The sequence below is a fragment of the Xyrauchen texanus genome, chromosome 46, assembly GCF_025860055.1.
Source record: "Xyrauchen texanus isolate HMW12.3.18 chromosome 46, RBS_HiC_50CHRs, whole genome shotgun sequence".
NCBI lineage: Eukaryota > Metazoa > Chordata > Actinopteri > Cypriniformes > Catostomidae > Xyrauchen > Xyrauchen texanus.
Genome location: NC_068321.1, coordinates 762,632 through 789,432, shown reverse-complemented (window position 1 = coordinate 789,432; position 26,801 = coordinate 762,632). Strand labels below are relative to the sequence as shown.

Genomic DNA, 26,801 nt, shown 5'->3' with positions numbered 1-26,801 from the left:
TCTGAGGAGCGTCTGGAATCCATGTCACATTTTCCTTGTTGTCTGCCCCGTGTTTCACTTGTCTGTCTAAAAACTACACTTCCCACAATTCCCTGATCTCTTCACTGCCATCATTGCATCATTGTTCTCACCTGTGTCTCGTTTTGTCATCATCATGTCTCCTGTGTATTTAAACTGTCTCCTGCTGTTTCTTCATTCCCCTGTCGATTGTTGATGTTTGTGGACGCCTGTTTCCGTGCTCGTTCTATGTTTATCCTGCCAGTGCAACCTTTCTATGTTTTCCGTGTTTTTGTTTCATTTCCCCATTGCGGGTATTTCCTTTGTTCCTGTTTTGTCTGTTTTCACGTTTGTTCAATAAAACCTGCAAATAGATCCTCACTCCACGTATGCCTTCATCTTATTCGTACCATCAGCAGTGTTTTTCCAATATAAATTATCAGTTGAATATTAAATAAAAAGATAAGCTTGAATGTTTTATATTTTAAAAGCTGTTAGGGTGCATTACCCTTAATTGGATATGGCTTGGGTCCTACCTTCAATGTAATTGTATGGACGATTGTCATATTTTATCATCCGCCAGGTGAAAAATCACACAGAATTGTATTCAAATTAAAATTTTATGATTTCAATTTACACATGAGCTGCACTAAATGACAGTGAATTAGCTTCATCTGAATAAACACACCTAATCTCTCCTGGCAGTCTGCAGATGAGCTTAGAGATCCACTCTCCACACTGACAGCAGCTCTATACTGTCTGCCTGGAATCAAAGTCCAATTTGTGAAGCTGAACTCCAAAACGTTCCTGTTGACAGTCTGGTTTAACAGCACAGAGGATCCATTGAAGAGCAAGATACGGTAGAAGTCCCAGTCACCATCAGGAGGTGACCAGGTGAGCCTCAACATCTTCTCATTAAGAGCCACCAGCTTCAGACCATCCACTTTTCCTGGTGCTGATGAGGTAGAGACAGAACCAAAACAATTAGAATTAAGAAACACATCTCAATACAATGATTCAATTCTGTTTTAAGTGTTATTTATATATGTTTAATATCCTGCTGGTTGATCAGCTGGACTAGCAGCTGGTGGGGCTGAGGTAGACATCTTGCCAGGTTAAAGCTGGTGAGGTCTAACCAGCTACTTTGCACCAAGCCAAAGTTTGACCACCTTAAGCTGATATACCATGCTTTATTTCTTACCTGTTCTGTCTCCCATCTTGGTCTCAGCTGTGTGTTGTGCACTTTTTTCAAAACTTTTTTATGTGATGTGTTTGGGGTAAGGTAAGGTCATTTTTGGGAGAGCTGGAGGGTGAAATGGAGAGCTAGTAGGATTCCACGTATCCACAGTAGGAATTCATGCAGCTCTGAGAGAGCCTTGACTACCATTAATCTGCAGAATTAGTTCAATCACAGGAGCTCCACAAATAATACATTTGTTTTGAGATATACTAGATATGTTGACAAGACTTGATTCAAGAAATGGTACATACAAATATATTTTACATTATTTACCAGGGGATTGATTCATTAATGACATAGAGTTTCATGTAATCCACAAACCCACAAATACCACACACATGCAACACTTTACTCAAAACTTCTCTCTAACTATCCTACCACCTGCCCCCTAAACCCTATCCCCTTCTTCTATGAGCTATCACTCTATACATCTTCAACACATGTCTCCTCATCTACACTTTGACCAACACATTAAAAAAGTAATGGGCAACTGCACTGTTTGGACAACCTTCACTCGAAATAAAAAGCAGACTGGTTTCTTTCCTCTCATTCAAAGCAAAGACACTTAAGCAAGTTCTTTTGAGTTAGTTTTTTTTCCTCCCACAGAACAACCTGCTTGACAGCAATTTGGCAGGCTTAATAAGCAGCATTCAACAGAAGCCTGCCTTGCTATCCAAAACATAAAGCCATCTTTGAGATCAACCGTCCTCATTCTGCCATATTTGTCTGCAGTTTTTGACACTTTCACGCAGGGCATCACGAGTATTGCACTCCACTCGTTTGAGTCCTACTTCACAGCTCACATAACAACACATTTTTGCTCAGCCCATACGTAGCATAAAATGAGAGCCCTAGGATAAGGCTATGGCTACTTCTCAGTTATGGGGGAAAAGGTTGAGATTCAGTACTAGTATTAAAACTTGTTCTGGTTCAGTGCAGGATGTCTAAGGGATGTTATCTTTGCTGTATGTGGGCTGAGTGAAAATTGACTGAGGGGAATCAAGCTGGACACAGAAATGTCGCTATGTGGGAGGAGGATGCATCAAGGAATCAAAGGGAATCTATGTTAAAGTCATATCAGCTGACCACCAATTGGTTTGATGCATGGCTCCCTCCTCTTCTCTATGCATATGCAACATCACTGGGACAATCATCCAGGCACATTTTCCTACCACTGGATTTTACAACCACTGCTATGCCAACGATTCAGAGCGCTGTTTCTTGTTTCAGCCTGATGACCCCACAGTGGTTGCATGGATCTTGGCTTGCCTGGTAGCAGGGGCTATGTTAACCGAAAATTCTCTAACATTTACTGATTTTTTGAAACATGGACATATGATTCCAAATGCTTTCCATCATTTTAATAAAAAAGAAACAAGAAAACAATTTAAAGCTAGTGAATTAGTTTTGACTTCATTCTCTCTCTCTCTCTCTCTCTCTCTCTCTCTCTCTCTCACTCCCTTGGTGTGTGTGTTTGTGCCCAGTTGATTGAAAAGTGAATTCTTGTTTAATTAAATGACATGCAAAATACACATCATATATCCCTGAAATTAGTGGCATAAAATATCACACCAGTCTCTGTAACAGCCCAAAGCTGCATAAACCATGGGCTAAAAGTTGTCCACTTGGGGTGCGTTTAGAATCTGAATGAGTTCTAATCTGTTAAAACCCCTGGGCTAAACAAACAATAGATTGTTTGTTTAGCCCAGGGGTTTTAACAGTCTTAAACAGTAATCCCCAAACAAATACGTTTTATCAGTTATTGTCCTCCAGTGTTACATTATCACAATTCATCATATTTTAGGCACCATCATATTCATCATATTTTACGCACCAGTTTATGACACAATGTCATACAATGTGTCATACACTGGTGCGTAATTAATGTCATATTTACATTTACATTTATGCATTTGGCAGACGCTTTTATCCAAAGCGACTTACAGTGCAATTATTACAGGGACAATCCCCCTGGAGCAACCTGGAGTTAAGTGCCTTGCTCAAGGACACAATGGTGGTGGCTGTGGGGCTCAAACCAGTGTCATTCTGATTACCAGGTTACCAGTTATTTGCTTAGACCACTACACCACTACCACTCCATGTCAATAAATATTTCTATTAATAATATGAAACTGTATTTGGAATTTTCAATACATGTTTGTCCTTACAACAATGGAATTATTTAACGGATGGGATTGCTTCCCTTCTGTCGCTCTCTCCACGTTGTGTCAGGGAAGCGACACTAGGGGTCTCACTTGAGCGCCGATATATACCTCTGTTCCATGAAAAAAGGCCAATGAGAAGTTGGCAGACGGTATTTGCATATCCCGCCCCCGGACATACGGATATTTAAGTGGGGAAAATACGGGAGTTCATTCGGCAAATTTCTTCGGAGCCGATGGTCGTGTATGCAGCTGCTGCGAGTTACACACCAAGTTCCTGTTATTCCTCTGACGCTCTGCATGCTGTTGGATCTGACGGCGCACAACAGCGGCTTTCTCCTTCGTGCATGGCTGTGCATTCTTGCCCATGGGCGCTTCGACAGCGCAGACAAAACTCAGACGAGTTTTTTTCAAAAAAGAGTGATTTTATTTATTAAAAGAGTAATTTCTTCTAAAAGAGCAAAACACAGTGGCATTGAACTTCCTTTTCAGGACGCGTCTTTTTCAAGATGCCTTTCCGCCCCTGTGTTGTGCCTGGATGCGGTAGAGTGCTCTCCGCTTCAGACGGCCACAGGCGTTGTCTCGTGTGTTTGGGCAGCGATCACACCGAGGCTGCGTTTGTGGATGGTTCATGTTCTCACTGCGAGAACATGACCATGACAACATTGCGGTCGCGGCTTGCTTTCAACCGAAAGCAAGCCACTCTAGCCGCCCACCGCATTGCTCCTTCTTCCCATGGGATTGAGGACGATGCGGTTGACGATGGAGGCGATTTGGGGATGGCAGCGGGTGCAGCTCCGCCGGGTATGCCCCCTCGGACCACCCACCCCCCGGCACGCTCGTTGACTCCCGTCCGTGCTCGAGGTAACACCGGCTCGCCTCACAGCCAGTCTGCCTATCCTCTTGAGACCGAAGTGGATGAGCTCGCCGCTGCATCGGAGAGCGCGGTATCTGACGCCGAGGACTCCCCTGGGCTGCCGCTTTCGGGCCTGCACACCCAGGCTGAGGACGAAGCGCAGATGACAGACATGATTTCCCGGGCCGCCGTTAGTGTGGGCTTGGATTGGAACCCTCCATCCTCCCCACAGGTGGATAGGGCAGTTGCGCTCCACTTATGCCCCGGAAGCCCTACCACAAGGAAGCTGTACTCCCGGCCCTGTAGAGCAACATCCTCGCTGACCGCGAACGCCTACAGCGCCGCTGGACGCGCTGCTTCCGCCCTGCATGCCATGGCTCTCCTGCAAGTCCACCAGGCCAAGGCACAGAAACATGCACGGGGGTGGCCCTGATCCCGACACGCTGCAGGAACTGCGCTCAGCGACCGACCTCACCCTGTGAGCGACGAAGGTCACAGCACAGGTGCTCGGGCAGGCGATGGCCACGCTCGTGGTCCAGGAACGTCAACTGTGACTCGCTTCCTCAATGCCCCTGTCTCCCAGTTTGGCCTCTTCGGCGACACCGTCGAGGACTTCGCCCAACAGTTCTCCACGGTGAAGAAGCAGACGGAGGCCATCTCTCACATCATGCCCCGCCGCAAACCTGCCGCCCCGGGCCATGCCCCGTCTGCTCGCAGAGGGCGTCCCCCTGCAGCTAAGAAACACACTGCTCCACCTCAACCCGGGCCCAGCTCTCAGCCCCAGCGTCGAGCACCCCGCGGGTAGCACACGCCCCCTGTCTCATGGACCCCTTTGAGGACCAGGAAGGCTCCCAGGCGCTCCTGAGACAGGCCACCCAGAGTCCAAGATGTTAGCTCCAGAGGTGGTAAGAATGCTCTTGTCCCCCGGTGGAGGGCCGGGAGGAGAATCTTGTGTTTTTTCATTTGCCGCACCACCTAACAAGGGCTGCGGTACCCAAATTCTCAATAAAAGAGCTATTTCCTTTGTCTCTGGGTCACCTGGCCCGCAAATGCCGTTCTCACGGCACCTTGCTTCCAGATCTCAACAGTCCTGGCTTCCTGAACGCGGTACCCCCGCCCGCAGACCCACGACTGTTGGTTCAGAAGAGTCCAGAGGACGCCAACATCAGACCTCCTCCTCAGTCACGAACCCGCACCCTGCCGGGTGCACGGAGCAAGGTAAGTGCTTCACGTCTGTTCTCAGCACCAGAGCCTCGGAACACATCACTGCCTCCCGAAGCCATATTACCTGTTTCGACCTGCTGCGAAGCCCCGCCGGATACGTCCAAAATACTCGTCCCCTTGGTGCCCCTAGCATGGAGTTTAGAGGCATTGCTTTCACTGCCCAACCCGTCACGCTGGCTGCACCGGACCATTTGACTCGGTTACGCAATTCAGTTTGCCAGACCTCCGCCCCCCTTCACGGGTGTCCATTTTTCCGCAGTATACGGCGAACATGCCAAGTCTCTGCGTGAGGAAATCGCCTCTCTTTTACTCAAAGATGCGATAGAGCCTGTCCCCTTGCGGGTCCGAGCTCACTCAACCAGGAGTGTTGCGTCCTCATGGGCACTGGCCAGGGGCACCACCCTAGCAGACATCTGCAGAGCAGCAGGGTGGGCAACACCTAACACTTTCGCAAGATTCTACAATCTCCGAATTGAGTCAGTATCGTCCCGTGTCTTCTCAGGTCCGAGCCCGTAGAACTCGGTAACACATTGACGAACTGGCCGGGTGAATCGCTTGCACCTAGCGCCCTTTCCCTCAGCCGAGGTAAAATAGTGTGCCTTGTTCCCAGGAGACCCCATCTCTCGGATCCCTGGTTGATTCCTCCCTAGCCCTTTTGGGTCTGCAGTTCAGCGGAGGAACTCGCCGACCCAAGCCACTACGGGTACTCAATCTACCCTGTACTGGAAAAGGTGCTTCACAGGTTAAGGCCTCCTGTTTGGACTCCCCCTGTGTGTAATTCCGCAGTACTGTCCCCTCACGAGCGGACTCCCGTGTCTCCCTTAGGCAGTTCCAGCTGCCTTGGTCGCCGTGCTGTAGCTTCCCCCCTCCACGAGGCTGGATCTACCACCGCGCCAACTTTCCCACATAGGACCTAAGCGGCCATGTGATGTATTCACCACTCTTTGCCTCCCCTGCAGGGTAGGTGTGGTCTCCGCAGGGTCTTCTCCCCCTGAAAGAATAGGAAACAGGGTAAGACCCCCTTCCCTTAATGCATGTAAGGGCCCCAGCCGTAGTTGTTCTATGCGAGAAACATAGAGAGAAAAGAGGCCCAGCCAGGCTTGGCCCGTTCCCAGGTTGGCAAGCATCACCATGTTCCCCTCACTAGGCTAACCAGAAGGATTCCGATGACTTTAATGGGGCATTGGGGAAGGGTACGTGCAGCCTGATACAGCTGGTCACCTTTGCATGTAGGAATACCTGCCTGCTCCTTTATCAGCAGTTCACGTACACGCATGGCATGATTGAAGTGGGACCCCTAGTGTCACTTCTCCGACACAACGTGGAGAGAGCGACAGAAGGGGAACGTCTAGGTTACGTATGCAACCTCCGTTCCCCGATGGAGGGAACGAGATGTTGTGTCTTCCCCGCCCTGTCGCTGAGCCGAGCCACTGTTGTGGCCGGACCATTTCTGGCTCCTCATAAAAATCCTGAATGAACTCCCGTATTTGTCCCGCTTAAATACCCGTATGTCCGGGGGCGGGATATGCAAATACCGTTTCATAGAACAGAGGTATATATCGGCGCTCAAGAGAGACCCCTGGTGTCGCTTCTCCGACACAACGTCTCGTTCTCTCCATCGGGGAACGGAGGTTGCATACGTAACCTAGACGTTTTTTAGCCTATATTTGTGCTAAACTCACATCACATGAGCCAGTCTATGTCTCAAGTGAAAGTGCACTTGTCACAAACCCATAAAGACACATTAACCTGACACCCTGTTGAACTCATAATAATGGACACGTTGTAATTTTTTTCAACATATTTTCGGATTTTCTACATATGTGGCGTCACATGAGTTATGATAAAACCTGTGTGTGTCCTAGATAAACTTTTTTTCCACTGAGGTGATAGTCGCAACAGATGTTCTTACTTGACAGTTTATATGCAATTTAATTTGTAAACATCTCTTATATCGTCAGCGAGCATCAGAATATAATTTCTTATGATACAATTTATTAAAGGGGTCATGACATGGGTTTTTTTATTGTATTATTATGTTCCCTTAGGTGCAATTATAGTATTAATATATTTTTTTTTAAGAAAAACTTTTAAAATCTAGTGATTTATGACCTTTTCCCACCCTGTTTCTCATCCTCTGATTCAAACAGTCTGTTTTGGGGGCGTTTTCCATTTAAGACTTCAGTGTTAACGCTCACTGTTATGATTGGCTAACGCCAGTGCCTATGTATCAATTATTGACGCCTCCAGCCAGAACAATATGCAAGTAAACTAAGTAAAAACACTGTGATTATTCATAATGAATGAAATTGCGCTTTAAAAAGTAGTTTAAAGTTTAAAATAGATTACTTACAGTTTGCGTCGTCGTTGTTCCCAGAATAGTCGGCACGGACTTATCTTTGAGCAACAGTTTTCTGGCAAAGCCAGCATCATATTGAGATTTCTTCTCAAAACAGTCATCCTTAAAATGTACAGAACAAACGCTTAAGTTAACACTGCCGTGACTGGGACGTCCGCAAAAAATAAACTGCATCCATTTTTCCCTGACGCCTGGATCTTTCGGCAGCTTATTCAGAGGTTTTGTTTGACCACAGCCAGGAACAGCACATCTGTGTGGCATCGTAATTTTCCTGTGCACAAGTAGTCTCTGTCAGAGCTCGCTGTCCATCGACTGAACACTTGTGAGGCGACGGCGATACTGAAATGAGCGTGAGTTGTCTTGGCGCTTAAAGCGTAGTTATCTTGTGCTGGAGGCGGTCATATGCAAACGCTGGTACGTCACTTCTAACCGACACGTCACTTCTAACCATGAATCCAGAACGAGCTGTATTTTGAGCTTGATTAAATAAATGATTCGTTTAGAATGGGGAGGACGTCTTAAAATATTAAACTTGCAGGACGTTTTAATGATACAAAGACCTCTTATATACCAAAAGATCAAGGCAAATTTGGTTTCTCATGTCATGACCCCTTTAACGTATTATACTGCAGTTCCTAAAAATTTTGAAGATTCCCCAAATTCCCGTATTGATTCTCCCTCGATATACTGCATCTACAGAGGCATGCATACCCTGAAAGCAAATGTAACTTGTTTTGAATAAAAGTCCCTGCCTTACAACTCAGTCCATCAGAGAGACGGATGAAGATTTTTTTCTAGCACAACCTCTACTTCGTAGAGATCTCAAGCTGAATGACTGAATAACACCTCCAACTCAACCTTGCCATGTCAAAGCTCCTTGTCCTTCCAGCCAGCTCAGGAATTCATCACAACATAACAATTAGCTCCTCAACAATAATGACATCCAGGTCAACTGGTCAAGTCAAGACATTTTTATTTGTATAGCACCTTTCACAACACACACCGTTTCAAAGCAGCATTACAGAAAATCATGCATTAACAGAAAATGAAACTGTAATATCTATAAAGTCTTAGAGGCATCATTGTGTAGTTTGATAAAATATTATTGTGAATTGGCCCTGCGATGGACTGGCGACCTGTCCAGGGTGTCCCCCGCCTTTCGCCCAATGTTAGCTGGGATAGGCTCCAGCCCCCCGCGACCCTGTACACAGGATAAGCGGTTGACGATGGATGGATTATTGTGAATTGTGCATAAAACAAATAATTAAATCATAATTGTATTTAGAACCCCAGTGAGCAAGCTGAAGGCGACTGTGGCAAGGAACACAAAACTCCATAAGATGTGATTAATGGAGAATAATAACCTTGGGAGAAACCAGACTCACTGTGGGGGCCAGTTCCCCTCGGGCTAACATCATGAACATAATGACAATATTACTTATGTATGGAGGCGACGTGATGCAGCTGAGCTAGAAGGACGCAATCCTGGATGCTCTCCGAAATTTTATTCTTAAAAACACTCTTAACCCTTCAAAAAGAAAAACTACTCTTTTATTATGATTTATATGCCGAGTAATGGATCTGAGATCTAGAAATAAACAAACTAACTCGACGAGTGTACATACTTCATCGTATGAAAAGGAAGACCAGCAACAAGAAGATAGCATTAGCAAAATGGCGCACGGACAAGCACATCCTACCGGGGACAACGCTCTGATACTTCAAGAGATACGAAATGGGAACATAGCCCTTTCCAATAAATTGGATACCAAAACGGCAGAGATTAACGAATCCATATCGGGTTTAAAGTCTATGCTTGATAATCTGACATCCCGCGTCACTGAAGCGGAAGATCGCATAGGAGCAGCGGAGGATCATGTCACTGAGCTGGATTCGCGGGTGATCAAGTTGACTAAGGACAATGAATATTTGATGGGGAAAATTGAGTCACTTGAGAACTACAGCAGACGTAACAATATCCGCGTTCTTAACGTGCCTGAAGGGTGTGAGGGGAGTGACCCAGTCACCTTTTTCGCTAATTGGCTTCCGACTGTATTGGGTCAAGAGCACTTTCCCGAGCCCCTAATAATAGAGCGAGCACATCGGACGCCCGCGCCAAGACCATCCGCGGAGGAAAGGCCGAGGGCTGTGTTGATACGTCTGCTGAAATATCAGGACCGGGAGAAGATACTCCGTATGGCAGCAAAATTGTCCAGGGAAGGCAACGGTCCCATAGTGTATGAGAACTCACCGGTGATGTTTTTTCCTGATCTGAGTGCCAATTTGGTGAAGCGCCGAAAGGAATATGATTGGGTAAAGAAAGAGATGAAGACCAAAGGTATCCAGTTTGCTTTACTTTATCCCGCTACCTTGAGGGTAACGCTCTCAGATGGGAAAAAGAAAACATTTAAAACTCCAAGAGAAGCAGCAGTGTTTGTGAGAGAGTACACTTGAAAGTGGAAGAGAAGTGTAAACAAATGGCCTGACGCACCTTCTCAATTTCAGACATTGTGCAAACTGTAAGACGCCACAATTTTACGATATTGTTCACCTATTTGAGTGGTTATCTTATTGCAGTCAGTTCTATGTTAGAGTGTTTCATATAATACTTTATATTATATAGCGGAGAGCCCCTGGGGGGCAGAAGACCTTAGATTTAAGTTAGAATAGTTGTTCACGGATACAAGACCTTTCTAGAGGAAGGGAAGTGAACTTTTTGGAAATGGCACTAGGGGGTTCTTTATGTGGTTTTTGGGGTAATTTTCTTTTTTGTTTGGGTGCTCCATTTATTTGTTACTTACAAGCTTACATATACTCTGCTTATGGTAATATTGTGAGAGGTCGAATGAAACTCATAAATAAGAAGGAACTTAATGGATAGAGTATTGAAATTTGTCAGTTTTAATGTTAAAGGATTGAATGGGCCGATTAAAAGGAAAAGGGTTTTGGCATATCTTAAAAAGTTAAAATCAGATTTAGTTTTCCTACAAGAAACTCACCACACTGCGCAGGAACACAAAAAATTAAAGAGAGAATGGGTGGGGCAAGTAGTGTCATCCTCATTCAATTCAAGAGCCAGAGGAGTAGCCATCTTAATAAATAAAAATACACCTTTGGAAATACTTGATACTGATATTGACCCCTCAGGACGATATGTTTTTGTTAATTGTAGAATATTCTCAGAACAATGGTCACTCCTAAATTTATATGCACTGAATCATGATGATGAATTGTTCATGCAAAATATGTTTCTAAAGGCTGCGGGGGGGCAACAAAATATACTTATAGGAGGGGACTTTTGCTTAGATCCTATAATGGACAAATTGACAAAGACCATTTCAAATTCAAAAGCAGCAGGCGGATGCACCCTCAGACCCGGGATTATTCCTTTTATTCATGCCCTCATAAATCCCTTACTAGAATTGATTTATTTCTATTATCCGTCCAATTATTCCATAGAGTATTAGACTCTGATTATTTACCCAGAACGTTATCGGATCATTCGCCACTGACTTTGTCCATCTTGTTTCCAGATAAACCTAAAACACCATATAGGTGGCGCCTTAATCCCACTCTCCTACAAAGAACTGACTTTTGCACATTCATAAGAGACCAGATTAAGTTGTTTTGTGAAACAAACTGTGCTTCCTCCCCCGATAGCTTTATCTTATGGGACACGCTGAAAGCCTATCTGAGAGGGCAAATAATCTCCTATACAAAAGGCCTGAAAAAGCAATATACAGAAGATATTGACAAATTAGAAAAATAAATCTTATTCCTAGAAAAATATTATCAAAGAAATGGTTCTTCTGACATATATCAATCCTTAGTTCAGAAAAAACTCCAATACAATACATTAGACACTTACAAAATTGAAAGAGCCATTTTAAGAACTAGACAGAGGTATTATGAATTGGGAGAGAAAGCACATAAAATATTATCCTGGCAGCTGAAGAAAACACTAGAAGTATTAATGCTATTCAAACTGAAACAGGCTCCATCTCATATAGTCCAACAGAAATTAATGATACATTTAAATACTTTTATTCAAATTTGTACATATCAGAGCTACCTAAAGATTTTACCCATATAGACAATTTTCTATCTAGAATCGAATTACAAAAAATTAGCGAAGAAGATAAAAAAAAATTGGACCTCCCCTTCACACAGGCAGAAATAATAAAAGCCCTCAATTCACTTTAATCTAATAAATCCCCAGGAGAGGATGGCTTCCCACATGAATTCTATAAGTAATTTAAAGATTTACTCACCCCGCTAATTATGGATGTAATAGCATAGACTTCCCGAATCATCCACAACTGCTATAATCACAGTTATATTAAAAAAAGATAAAGATCCACTAAAATGTGCCTCTTACAGGCCTAATTCATTACTGAACTCAGATTATAAATTAATCTCTAAAGTGTTAGCAAACAGGCTTAGCCTAGTATTACCAAAAATAATTAATCCAGATCAGAGCGGCTTTATCCAAAAAACGACTATCTGCCAATAACTTAAGTAGGTTCTTCAATATAATTCATTTAGCAAAATCAAGGCCGGACCACACAGTGGCTGTGGCGTTAGACGCCGAAAAAGTCTTTGATAGGCTGGAATGACCCTACTTATTTAAGGTATTAGCTCAATTTGGTTTTGGACATAAATTTATTAACTGGGTGAGAACCCTATATTATAACCCCAAAGCAAAGATTACTACTAATGGACAAATGTCATCCCCATTTTCATTACATAGATCCAGTAGACAGGGATGCCCGCTGTCTCCGAGTCTGTTTGCCTTAGCCATTGAACCTTTGGCGGAAGCAATTAGAAGGGACCCTGATATAAAGGGCTTCAAGGTCGGACAGACAACCCATAAAATTAATTTATTAGCTGATGATGTTCTTTTATATTTAACAGACCCTTCTCACTCTTTCACTCGATTACAGGATTTATTAGACACCTATAGTATTGTTTCAGGATACAAAGTAAATTATGATAAAAGTGAAATATTCCCCTTAACAACATTTAATTATCATGCGTATCAAGGTGCATCCGCATTCAAATGGGCCCCAACTGGAATAAAATATCTTGGTATAGTTGTGGATAATAACTTAAAAAATCTTTATAGATTGAATTATTGTCCACTACTTAAAAAAATTGAGGAAGATCTACGCAGATGGATTAGTCTCCCCATCACCTTGATCGGGAGAATTAATTGCATTAAAATGAACATTCTACCAAGATTGCAGTATCTTTTCCAATCATTACCTATTCCATTACCCCAAAACTTTTTCAAAACTCTTAATAAAAATGTAAGACAGTTCATTTGGAGCAACAAAGTACCAAGGATATCTTTGGAGAAATTAACTTGGTACTATCAGTCAGGGGGACTACAATTACCCAATTTTAGAAAATATTATTTTGCTGCCCAAATGAGATTTCTTTGGTCTATGTCTGAGAAAGACACAATTCCATCCTGGGTTTATATTGCATTTCACTCCTTGAAAGATAACTCCTTTAGCGAATTTGTGTACAAATACAACTACCGAATTTTATCAAGGAAAACTGATAACCCAATTCTGTTACACCTTATTAAACTTTGGTATGATGTACATAAGACCATCGGCAAGGAGATAAGACTGTCGCCAAAGTCACCTTTAAAACAAAACCAGCTTATCCCGATGACGGTAAATAACAAGATCCTGGAGGTGTGGCATCACAGTGGAATTCATACTTTGGAGGATTGTTATGAGGATGGACTTTTCATGTCCTTTGAACAATTAAGGAGGAAATATAACCTGCCCAGCAATACTTTTTTTTGTTACCTTCAATTGCAATCTTTTTTAGGAGCACTTTGAACAACAGCATGACTCTGCCCATGCTCACGGAAATGGAGAAATTGATGAAAGAAAGTGGACAATGTAAGCTTATCTCTAAAGTGTACTCTTTGCTGATATCGGAATGTCCTAAACTTGGTTTGTATAGGTCTAAGGGGAAGTGGGAATCAGACTTAAATACCACAATTGAAGACCAACTTTGGTCAGAGTTGTGTAAAGACAGTTTATCTGCCACTATTAATGCACGGTATAGACTTATCCACTATAATTTCCTCCATCAGTTGTATTTAACTCCGGAGAAGAGTCATAAGTTCAAACCTGAGCTATCTGATGCATGCTTCCGCTGTACGATAGAGGTGGGCACCTTCCTACATTGTACTTGGTCGTGTGTAAAGGTACGAGATTTCTGGATTGACTTTTGTAGTGTCTTGACTAAGATTACACAAATTTCATTACCGGTTGACCCAGAGTTTTGTTTGCTGGGGAACTTCATGAAAATTGATAAAATATTAAACAGGTTTCAGAAACATTTTCTGGAGATAGCTCTGGCAGTGGCTAGAAAATGCATTGCTGTCTCATGGAAGTCTGATTCCCCTCTATCTATAACTAGGTGGTATTTAGAAATGAATAGATGTGTGCCATTAGAAAAAATAACATATAGCATTAGAAAGGGATACAAAACTTTTATTAAAATCTGGCAACCCTATCTAGATTATGTGGATAATGTGATATTAGAATGTGATTGATCTCAAAGACATTGTTACATTACATATCTACTGTAGAATATTGGAGCACCTTTTTGGGGAGGGGGGTTGTTGTTTTTTTATTTATTTATTTTTTTTATTTTACTGTTTTTGTTTGTTGTTTTTGTAAACTGAAAAACTGAAAATAAAGTATTCCAAAAAAAATATTACTTATGTATAGTTAAAATCATGGTTTAAAATTATTAAAATAAGTAAGTGTTAAGAGCCAGTGATTAAATATAGATTTTGTATGAACTGTAAGATTAATGACCAATGTCTTTGAAGTCCATCCTGTATTAACTGCAGAAGTTCACATTGATTCAATTGTCCTTTGTTATTTGGCTGATGAAGGCTTTTGTTGTCAATTAATTGATAGTCTTTGTATTCCATTACAAGAGTTTATTTCATTAATAAACAAAGGTGATGCTGGCAGAGATCATTGAGGTGCATCGCCATATTGACCAGCCACTGGATCTGCACCCTACCACCTTAACTCACCAATACAAAGCTGCACAAAATCACTTAACCAAACCTTGTCTTTCAGTGTACCTCGCTGGTGGAATGATCTTCTCGACATAGGCATAGCTGTGTCCCTTGATACCTTCAAAGACTCACAACAGTTGCACTCACTGCCATTCTCTTTCTGTTGTGTCAGTGTCTCACCTACATCTCTGTAAGAGCTTGTATTTTTGTGCTGCACTTGTTACAGTATCGCTATTATCTTACACAGAGGTGAAAAACAGATAGCTGAAGAGTTCCCCCGAGTATGTGACAAAAAATGGTGTGTGGGTGTGCATTTTGTGTAATGGGCAGTAAAGGACAGGATATGCAGGCGGGTAGTCTGGGAGGGCAGGAAGGGAGGAGACAAGCTGAAAATATCCTGGAAACAATGATAAAAATGCTGATGGCCTTTGTTGAAGAGTAAAACAGTTGGTCAGACGTGTTTCTGTGGAACATGCAACTATAACCAGCATACAGAGATTATATTACCTTCTTTTTGTACACAACTCATAGATGACTAAACTCTTTATTTGACTTTATATTTTAAATTGAGCAGTTATCAACCTGACTTTGGCCCTGATTTACTAAAGGCTTTTTGGATAAAAACACATGCAAACTTGATAGCACTTGCAAAAATGTCTGAGCTGATATAATAACACAGTCTACTGAGCTGATTTCAGACACACAAAATAGCATCACGGCAATTTTTATTTCTCTAAATGAATATACAATTTAATATTTAACTCCAACATATGCAAAAAAAAAAAAAAAAGGGCAGTGTTGATGCAAATGGATTAAATTACACCACAAAGAGATTTACCATGCTAGAAAGTCATTTCGGAAACAGTAACTTGGGAGCAAATAAATATGACTGAAAGGCAGGTACTTATCTGATTTGTGCATTACATCATGCTGTGATTGTGAGATGACATGCATTATTGTGATATTAAAGGTGCACTCAGTAAACAGTGTTGTCACTTTTAAAAAGTTATTATTTACTAACCACTAATTACATCATCTACAGTGTAACTAGATTATTGTACTCATTACTCTGTCTGAAAGGTAATTGCATTAATTATTACTAATTACTTCCTAAAACTCTTATAAACATCGACCAGATGAAAAATACAAGGATAGACATGACATTTTTCTTTTAATTCTTTCAAATGAATCATATAAAATCAAATAAATTTTTCATGAACTGGTGAAATAATTTAAGGGAGCTGCATTAAATTAGAAAACATCCATTTTAACATTTAAAATTCACTATTGTTTTATATAGAATTACAATTCATGACTTTATGAGTTAAACTTTTTAACATGGAAAATATTACTGTGCACCTTTGAACTTTTCTCATGAAAAATAGTTTTATTCAGTTCATTTTTTTAGGAAACTACATAGGTGCATGGTAAAGACATCTATGGGTTGAAATTCAGATTTTGTTTTAGTATTCATCTGTGGTGTGATGGTTTAACATGTAAATAATACAGTATTTTCTTCATTGTGAAATATGGATTGAGATGATTTCCTCCTCACTCAACAATAGTTCTAAAAAATGTCAAGAGAAGTGAAATTTCATCATGATTTCATATAATTATATAGATAAATAAATAAATATATATATACACACACACATATATATATTGCATGTATAATGAATGTATGGAGACCCTAAGAATATAGGATGGGAATTCTTTTTTCTTCATGTGTGTGCCCTCGCAATATTTTGCGTTCCCTCACAATAAGTTTTGCAGTTCCTCGGAAGAAGTTTACCAGCGGTTTTACTAAAATAACCATATTTTAATCTTCATATTTGTAGTAAATAGTAATATTACAGAAAAAAAAACTAACAAATAAAAATCAAAACCATGGATTAACCATTGTTAATCAATAGTAAAACCATGGTTACTGTATGGATACAGTATACAGTTTGAAAACCATGGTTTCAGCCAAAAAAACATGATTACTTGACTTACTTTTCATAGTTACTACAATATTACTATAGTAAAACCATGGTTTCCATCAAGAAAAAAATAAAGGTTAACCTACAACAGTTAAGATTACTACAATATTACTAGAGAAAAAAAAAACATGTTTCCACCAAAAACTTTGGTTTCTACAGTCTACAATATCGATAGGTCATGGTGACGAGGTTTATAGTAGATTAGTGTCACTGAATGGCTGGATGTCTGAGTGGTATCTGAAGAATAAAATAGGATTTATAGACAATTGGAAGAGTTTTTGGGGTAGACCTGACCTGCTAAAGAGAGACGGACTCCATCCCTCCAGGGAAGGTGCCACTCTCCTCTAGTAATTTGGCTCATAGTCTTAATAATGATAGTATTTGACTAACTTGGGCCCAGGTCAAGAAGCAGACAAACTGGTTAATCCGAACATCTGCTAGCTGCCTTGAGACGTCACACAGGTCACATAAACTGCAACACATCTAGGTATCACCTAGATATCTCATAGAGACTCTGTCTGTTCCCCGAACTACCAAACACAATACCCTCATTAAATCATGTAGAAAAAATTAGATTAAGGTCAAATAGAAAAAAAAATAATAATAAAAAATACACATCATATAAAATAACCATACTAAACATTAAAAATACTAAACATTAGATATCCAAAGCACTAATTGTTAATGAAATTATTACAGATCATAGATTGGATGCGCTCTGTTTGAGTGAAACCTGGCTTAAACCGGATGGATATATTAGTTTAAATGAATCTACTCCCCCAGGTTATTGTTATAAACATGAGCCTCATCTGAAGGGTCGATGAGGAGGTTTTGCTACAATTAACAGTGAAGTTTTTGATGTTACTCAGAGGACAGGATATAAATGTAAGCATATTGAACTAATAATGCTTAATGTGACACTGTCAGATATAAATAAAAAATCTCTGTCGTCTTTTGCCCTTGCTACAATGTAGATCACCCGGGCCTTATTCAGATTTCCTTGGTGAATTTGCACATTTTTTATCAGATCTTGTAGTTACTGTAGATAGAGCTTTATTTGTTTGTTGGCCTGTTAATACTTCCTAGAATATCAAAATCGACAAAAGGAGGTAGATCCTTTTCATATTTGTCTCCTAAACTATGGAATAGTCTCCCTAACACTGTTCGAGATGCAGACACACTCCCTCAGTTTAAGTCTAGACCAAAGACTCATCTATTTAGCCAGGCATACACCTAATTTATCCTCCAACCCACAATTAGGCTGCTTTAGTTTAGTCTGCCGGAACCAGAAACCAGAAACATTGATCATGATTTATAACTCTGCAATAAATTGAATGGCATCTATGCTTATATTATTTTATTTGTTTCCTTGTCTTAACCTCGGAACTCCTATCCTGAGGTCACCAGAACTGGCTGGATCCAGCTCCCTTCCTGCTTGTTGTCGGGCTCCACTGCTACGTGTCGTTGTGTGATGATGACTAAATGCAGCCAGTGCCAGCCAAACATCAATTCAGTCTATTATGATGGACTTCATAGGATGAACTAATGCCAACTCCAACCATAAGACATGGGATACATCATATGCCACTGCCTGAACCTTGGACTTAGGATGGATCTCACCGAACCTCATCGAAATTACCGGCCAGGTTGAACTGCGATGCACCTCACTGATCTCTGCCAGCATCCGTCTATTGATGTACTACACTCTTATAATGGAATACATAGACTATCAATTGCCAACATAAGCCTTCATCATCTATGTGAACTTCTGCATTTAATCCAGGATGGACTTCAAAGACATTGGTCATTAATCTTACAGTTCATACAAAATCAATGTTTAAACACTGACCCTTAACACTTACTTAGTTTAATAATTTTAAACCATGACTTTAACTATGCATAAGTAATATTGTCATTATATTCATGATGTTAGCCAGAGGGGAACTGGCCCTCACAGTGAGTCTGGTTTTTCTCTATGAATCAACATCTTATGGAGTTTTGTGTTCCTTGACACAGTCGCCTACAGCTTGCTCACTTGGGTTATTAATACAATTATTATTTAATTACTTATTTTTAAACACGATTAACAATCGTATTTTATCTAATTACACAATGATGATTCATCTACATTATAGATATTACAGTTTTATCGTCTGTTAATGCATGATCTTCTGTAAAGCTGCTTTCAAACAATGTGTGTTGTGAAAGGCACTATACAAATAAAATTGACTTGACTTATTTACAAATGTTAACAAATGGAACCTTATAATAACTAACCATGAACAAAATTTTTGCATCTTAATTAGTGTTAGAATAAAAAATAATAATACAGTTGTTCATTGTTAGTTTATGTTAGTTCATATTGCATTTACTAATATTAACTTATGTTAACTAATACAACTTTTGATTTAATATATGTGTTCATATATGTTGAAATTAACATTAACCAAGGTTCCCGTTCTGTCGCTCTCTCCACGTTGTGTCGGAGAAGCGACACTAGGGGTCTCTCTTGAGCGCTGATACCTTTGTTCTATGAAAAAAGACCAATGAGAAGTTGGCAGACGGTATTTGCATATCCCGCCCCCGGACATACGGGCATTTAAGTGGAGCGAATACGGGAGTTCATTCAGAAAATTTCTTCGGAGCCGATGGTCGTGCATGCAGTCTGCTGCGAGTCACACACCAGTTCCTGTTTAATCCTCTGACGGTCTGCATGCTGTTGGATCTGACGGCGCATAACAGCGGCTTTCTCCTTACTTGCACGGCTGTGCATTGTTACCCCAGGGCGCTTCGACAGCGCAGACAACTCAAAAGAGTTATTCTAAAAGAGTAATTTCGCTCTAAAATGAGCAAAACACAACGGCGTTGAACGTCCTTCTCAGGACGCGTCTTTTTAAAGACGTTTTTTCCGCCCCTGTGTAGTTTCTGGATGCGGTTGATTTCTCCCCACCTCTGACGGTCATAAAAACTGCCTCGCGTACCTGGGTTGCAATCACACGCAGGCAGCGTTTTAATGAATGGTCTATGTTTTCAGTATGAGAACACAGCATTGCGGTCGCGGCTTTTTCTTGTAGTGAGAGAAAGCCACTTCAGCCGCCCCCCGCGCCTCGCCTCCTTCATACGGGATTGGGGCAGGCGCCGCGGGCGATGAAGACGATCTGGGGAGAATAACGTGACACTTTCGCCGGGTAAATCCCCTCGAAACCTCCTGCCTCCCTGGCACACTTGCCTGCTTCCCCTGAGCTCGGGATTAGTGCGGTCCGCTTCACGGCCTACAGTCCGGTCCCTCGAGCTCTCCGGCATTGGATGACGACATCACGCTGCATCGGAGAGTGTAACAGCGGCGTCTGACGCAGATAACTCGCCTGGGCCGCCACCTTCGGGTCTGCCGCCCATTCTGAGCCTGATGCACGGAGGTCCGCTATGCTTCCCCGGGCTTAATTGGTTCCGCGGGCATGTGCGCCGCTGACAGCCGCACACCTCCCCCCCCCCGGTTCCTTCCCAGACGTGCATGAAGAGCTTAGCAAGCCCAGCTTCCTCGCTCCTCCGCTCTCGCTACACTCGGTGGTAGAACGGCCCCAGACCGCTCCCCCCTGCACGCCATGGCCCCCTCCTGCAAGTCCACCGGGCCAAGGCACTTCAAAATCTGCACTTGGGAAGTCCTGTTCTTGACGTGCCGCAGGAACTGCACTCGAACAGGCGATGGCCACCCCCGTGGTCCAGAAACGCAACACATGGACAGGACCTGGTCGCAGTACAAGAGGCAGACAAAGCATGCTTTCTCAAAACGCTCCCGTCTCCCAGCTCCGTCCATTCGGCGACACCACTTGACGACTCCACCCAGCAGTCCTCAGTGGTGAAGAAACAGACATTTCACACATCTTGCCCTGCCGCAAACCTGCCGCCAGGGGCCATGCCCTGTCTGCTCGCCGAGGGTGTCCTCCTGTGGCTTTCAAGAAAGAAAGGAAGTGGTGCTCAGCCTCAACTAACAAAAGAGAGTGGGCCCAGCTCTCAGCCTCAGCGTCGAGCTCCCCGCAGAAGTTGGATGCCCCTCGTCTCACGGACCCCCTCGAGGACCCGGAAGGCTCCCAGGCGCTCCTGAGATGACCGACCCAGAGACCGAGATGGTAGCTCCGGAGCTAGTAAGACTGCTCTGTTCCCCGGTGTAGGGAACCCCGCCGGGTACATCCAAAATACTCGTCCCCTTGGTGCCCCTAGCACGGAGTTTAGAGGCATGGCTTTTCACTGCCCAACCCGACCGCGACCAGCCCTTTCGTTGCTGTGTCTGGTACGCGCTTTGCGTATCTATCTGGACCACATGCAGAGCTCTAGATGTTCTGAGCAGCTCTTTGTCTGCTTCGGGGAACAGCAGAAAGGCTCGCCCACTGGGTTGTCAACACCATTTCACTGGCTTATCACACCCAGGCCATGCCCCCCGCCCCCTTGCGGGTCCAAGCTCACTCAACCAGGAATGTTGCGTCCTCATGGGCACTGGCCAGGGGCACCTCCCTAGCAGACATCTGCAGAGCAGCAGGGTGGGCAACACCTAACACTTTCGGGAGATTCTACAGTCTCTGAATTGAGTCAGTATCGTCCCGTGTTCTCTCAGGTCCGAGCCCGTAGTATGAGGGTAGATGTGGTCTCCGCAGGGTCTTCTCCCCCTGAAAGAATAGGAAACGGGGTAAGACCCCCTTCCCTTAATGCATATAAGGGCCCCGGCCGTAGTTGCACTATGCGAGAAACATAGAGAGAAAAGATGCCAAGCCAGGCTTGGCCCATTCCCAGGTTAGCAAGCATCACCTTGTTCCCCTCACTAGGGTAACCAGAAGGATTCTGATGACTTTAATGGGGCATTGAGGAAGGGTACGTGCAGCCTGATACAGCTGGTCACCTTTGCACGTAGGAATACCTGCCTGCTCCTGTATCAGCAGTTCACGTACATGGCTCAGCGCATGGCATGATTGAAGTGGGACCCCTAGTGTCACTTCTCCGACACAACGTGGAGAGAGCGACAGAAGGGGAACGTCTAGGTTACGTATGCAACCTCCGTTCCCCGATGGAGGGAACGAGACATTGTGTCTTCCCCGCCACGTCGCTGAGCCGAGCCACTGTTGTGGCCGGACCATTTCCGGCTCCTCAGAAAAATCCTGAATGAACTTACGTATTCGCCCCGCTTAAATACCGTCTGCCAACTTCTCATTGGCTTTTTTTCATAGAACAGAGGTATATATCGGCGCTCAAAAGAGACCCCTAGTGTCGCTTCTCCGACACAACGTCTCATTCCCTCCATCGGGGAACAGAGGTTACATAGACGTTAATAAATGCTTTAAAATGATTATTCATTGTTAGTTCATGTTAACAAATGTTGATGAATATTTCCATATTTTAAAGTGTTACCACAATATTACTATAGTAAAACCATAGTTAAAATATGGTATTTGCAGTGTAAAACCATAATACACACAAAATTATGATTTTTATTACCATAGTTTTCATTGTCCTGTATTATTACTATGTTTTCTTTAGTTTTTTTGGTACTTTTTTACGATTAACATTTTTATTGATTAAACTACTAAATATGAACAGCAGAACATATATATATATATATATATATATATATATATATATATATATATATATATATATATATATATATATATATATATATACAGAATCAATATTATAATCTTAATAATTATAATCAATGATATATGTATATACTCTAATCAGTATACCCCAACAACACCCCAGTGTTAACATAATTATAGACACACAACAAAAATAGATAAGTAAATAAATAAATAAAATAAATATTAAACTAATCAAACACATCCCCTACACCTCTCACTCCACTGTCCCTCCCTGAGAGCCCTCAGACAGATATCAGCCCCACTTCCTCAAAAACAGGTCTAGATTCCCCACTCTTCTGGATACCCCTCCTCAAGAACTGCCAATGTGGCCATCTCTGAACACCACTCCTGAAATGGGGGCACTCAAGCCAACTTTCAACTCCTTAAATTGATCTATCTGGCAGTCAGGGCTGGACTGGGAAGAGAAATCGGCCTGGGATTTTACATAGCAACTGGCCCAAAAAGGTTGCTGTCCTTTTCTGCATATCGCGGCGCCGTTTTGTGATCAGTTCTGCATAACGCGGCAGTTCATTTTAGCTTATTGCGGCCCATTCGGCCCGTTGAGCGGCCAACCCACCAGACCCCTCGGTTCTCCCGATGGCCAGTCCAACCCTAATCGGCCCCAAAGTGCGTTGGCCCACCGGGAAAATGCCCGGTATGCCAGATTACCAGTACAGCCCTGCTGGCAATCATAATACTTAGGACCCAGTTTTTCACATGCTTATTCTCCAAATTAATGGCTGCCCCATCTCCTAAGATACAGAGTCTGGGGCAAAGTGAGAGGCAAATACTTAATGCTCTGTTTGGGCCACTGGAAAGCGCCCGTCTGGAAAGCTGTTACTGGGCAGTACGCTGTCAGAGTCAAAGCTTCAGATTTACACCAATTGACTCTATATCCTGAAAACTTAGAAAAGGAATTAATAATTCTATGGAGGTATGGCTAAGATCTAGTGGGGTCAGAGATGAATAATAAAATATCATCTGCGTAAAGCAAAAGTTTATACACCATACCTCCCACCACCACCCCTGGAAAATCATCCTCCTTTCTTATTGCGGCTGCTAATGGTTCCAGGGCAAGACAGAACAATAATGGGGAAAGAGGGAAACCTTGCCTATTCAAAGTAAAATTTACTAAATTTAGTAATTCCCCTTCTGTCACTGACTCGACGTTGTGTCGAATGAAGTGACACAAGGGGTCTTCCTTGGATGCCGAATCGTACCTCTGAACCTGAGAAAAGGCCAATGTCAAGTTGGCAGACAGAATTTGCATGCCCCGCCCTGGACATACGGGTATAAAGGGAAGCGGGGTAGCGAACGCCAGTCAGAATTTTTCTTCGGAGCCGAATGGTTGTGCAGCAAGCAGCTGAGTTTCACTCCTGTTCCACTCACCTCTACCAGTGATTTTAAATTTTAAAAGCAATTATTAATATCAATGGCTGAGGTAAATATTTCACCACCAGCAGATTTCACTGAGGGAATGTTAGAAAAAGACTCTCTCTGCTTTTTATATCTAGCCAAAAGCTTCCCTGCTTTGTCCCCCGACTCAAAGTATGACTGTCTTGCCCTGAATTACCAAAACTCCACTTTTCACAACAAAATAGCATTATTTTCGGGTAAATTCTCTGAGGCCATCAGACGACATCCGGCGCTTCAGATCTGCCTTGTAACTTTAAATATTCCCTTCCAACTCCACAAATTCTCGTGCTTTGGATTTTTTGATGAATGAGGTGTACTGTATAATCCGACAATTGAGAACTGCCTTAAGTGCCTCCCAAGCCATGCCCACAGAAGATACAGAGTATCTAGAATAAATCTTATGAACTGTTGAAAAAATGTTATAGCCCCTATCAGATGGATTCAATAGTCGCCAGATATCTGCAAGACTAAGATTTTTACACATCCTGTGGAGCGTCAATGTTGCTCTAGGGGGTTTACACACTTTTGCTTCACTATGATCAAGGACTGAGTCCATCAAAAGATTAAAGTCTCCTCCCAATATTATATCATGAGGGGTGCCAGCAGCTTACAATATTGCTTCAAGATCTACAAAAAGCCCTTATCATACATATACCATGACTTACTCAGTCTGTCAACTTTATAAAATACATCCACTTTGTGAGCATGTAAATATTTTGCAGTCATCCATAGAGTCCATTCTCAATCTGGCTGGGAACTTCAGTGTAAAAGCAATCTTCCATCAATGCAAACGTTTCTTGAAGGAAATGTCATGCCACAAAACAAACTCCAGCCGATAAGCGGAGCCAACGCAAAAAACTAAAATGTCGCCCAGATTTTTAGACTGTCGAGTCAGTCCATTCACATAAGAAATGCCCAATGGTTTACTCACCTATAGATTCTATAAAAGCCAGTGCCTGTTTGGGGCATAAATATACTTTGCGACCATCCTTGGTGTCTATTCTCAGCTTGGCCGGAAACATCAGTGAAAAAGCGATTTTCTGTTGATGTAAGAGTTTTCTCTTGTCGAATTCGCAAAGTCCGGGAACAAGAAAATATTGTGATTCTTCCAAGAAAGTTTTCCTTTGTTCCTCAGTTATTCTTAACACAATTGAGTCAAACACAATAAAACCACAAAGCTCAAAATTTGATAGATTGCACAAGCAAATTAATACACTTTATTTGGGATCTTAGTAAATCAGGGCCTTAGTCAGGGAAATAAAATTTATTTACTAATCTCAAAAAGTTAAATTAATAATGCATAAATCTTTTTTACATTTTATAACTTCAGAAGACTTGTAAAATAGAATGCAATTCATATTGTTTACTTTTATGACATATTTATGGTGTGTTTTGTCTTTATTAGCATGACAGTGCCCATTCCAGTCCACTTTCATCACCTGACATTCAGCTAAATATCTTTTTGTTGAGTAGAAAGCAATTACATTTTGGGATAAACTTTTCCTTTAAAGAACTGAAAGGATTATGTGGTGTCTGTGGATGTTTATTGTCTATATGGGACAATGTTTTATAAATGAACATGTGAATTTGTAAGTAAAGTAATCAGTAATGTGAAAAGAGTAATATTCCCACTACATTTAAGAAATACTGAATAATTAGTTACTGATAATTTTTGAGCAGTGGTGAATTACAGTAAAGTCTTGTCAGCTGGCCTAACATGCCAAATAAATAAATATTTTTCATCCTTTCATTCTCAATCACCTTTTTGCCTATGTATTTTTAATCACTTTCCACTCTTAATTAATCTACAAACAAATAGAGAAAAACGAAAAGTTTATCCAGTCAGAATTGATTCCTTGATGCTTACAAGCAAACTGTTTCACAAATCACATGCCCAAAGACCGAAGCAGCATGTGAGATTGAGCTGCATCCCGTCAGGCCTTCAGAATTTCCACAGAATCCCTCAACAGTGCAAATGAATGAACAACTAAAGTCAGATTCTTCAGCCAATCAGATTGATTTATTTGTTCTTGGTGGGAGTGGTCTTTAGGATATGTCCCGGTCGAGGCCTTCTAGCTGGCCTTGAGTGACGCAATCACCCTTTAAGTGATGTAATTTGAAAGTGAGCATGAGATCTTGCTGACGAGTCGGCTGTCATCACTGCTGTTATTGCCATTGAGAAAGAGATCCTTACGGATTTAAAAACATGAGATGTTCTGCATGACCGTGTGATTGCTTCATTTATTAAATGGGAAAGGAGGACTGATTCTCACTTCAAGTAAATTGGTAAGTGATTTAGTTTTTCTTAAGTGATAAACATTCACTTTATTAATATCGATAAATGAGTTTGTTTCCACATTACATGATATTAAAGCTTGTTTAACAAATGCCTGCAGAAACAGTGTATAAAACATTATAATCTCTTTTCATAATTGTACAGCGCTGCAGCATTGTTTATCGGTTGGGTTGCTAGGAGACATCTCTAATGAGAGTCAAACCGCTGCTAAGCTAATGGGAGCATTGCAGTTCCGAAAATGCATTTATGGTCGGAGATATCAAGTAGGAATATCCCACATCCAACTTGAATGGAACGCAGCATAACCGTGTACCCTGACAAAACAACATTTATTGCAAGCAACATTTAAATTACAAATATTATTAGATTGAGTTTTCCAGGTATTATAGACCTCCTTGGTAGATTCATATGAAAATGATGATTTTTGAATTTCTGTTCGGGAGATGTTCATTTCACAAAACAGTCATGCTGCAGTTAAAATTAGGCTTGCTTGAGCATTAAGTGGCTTTCGTGCGTGGACCTGTTTTTAAAATGTAAATTGGTATTATTAGTTAGCTGCGACATAATATATTATGCCCA

At 41.9% G+C, this 26,801-nt stretch overlaps 1 protein-coding gene across 2 annotated transcripts in view; it reads right to left on the bottom strand.

The window, feature by feature from the left end:
* Positions 1 to 26,801, bottom strand: part of LOC127637916 (receptor-type tyrosine-protein phosphatase beta-like) — a 78,009-nt gene that overhangs the window by 44,751 nt on the left and 6,457 nt on the right. For both annotated transcript variants that reach the window (XM_052119163.1, XM_052119165.1), the window contains exon 5: positions 686 to 952. In XM_052119163.1, coding sequence (XP_051975123.1) covers positions 686 to 952 — 267 coding nt within the window. The remainder of the gene's footprint in view (positions 1 to 685; positions 953 to 26,801) is intronic.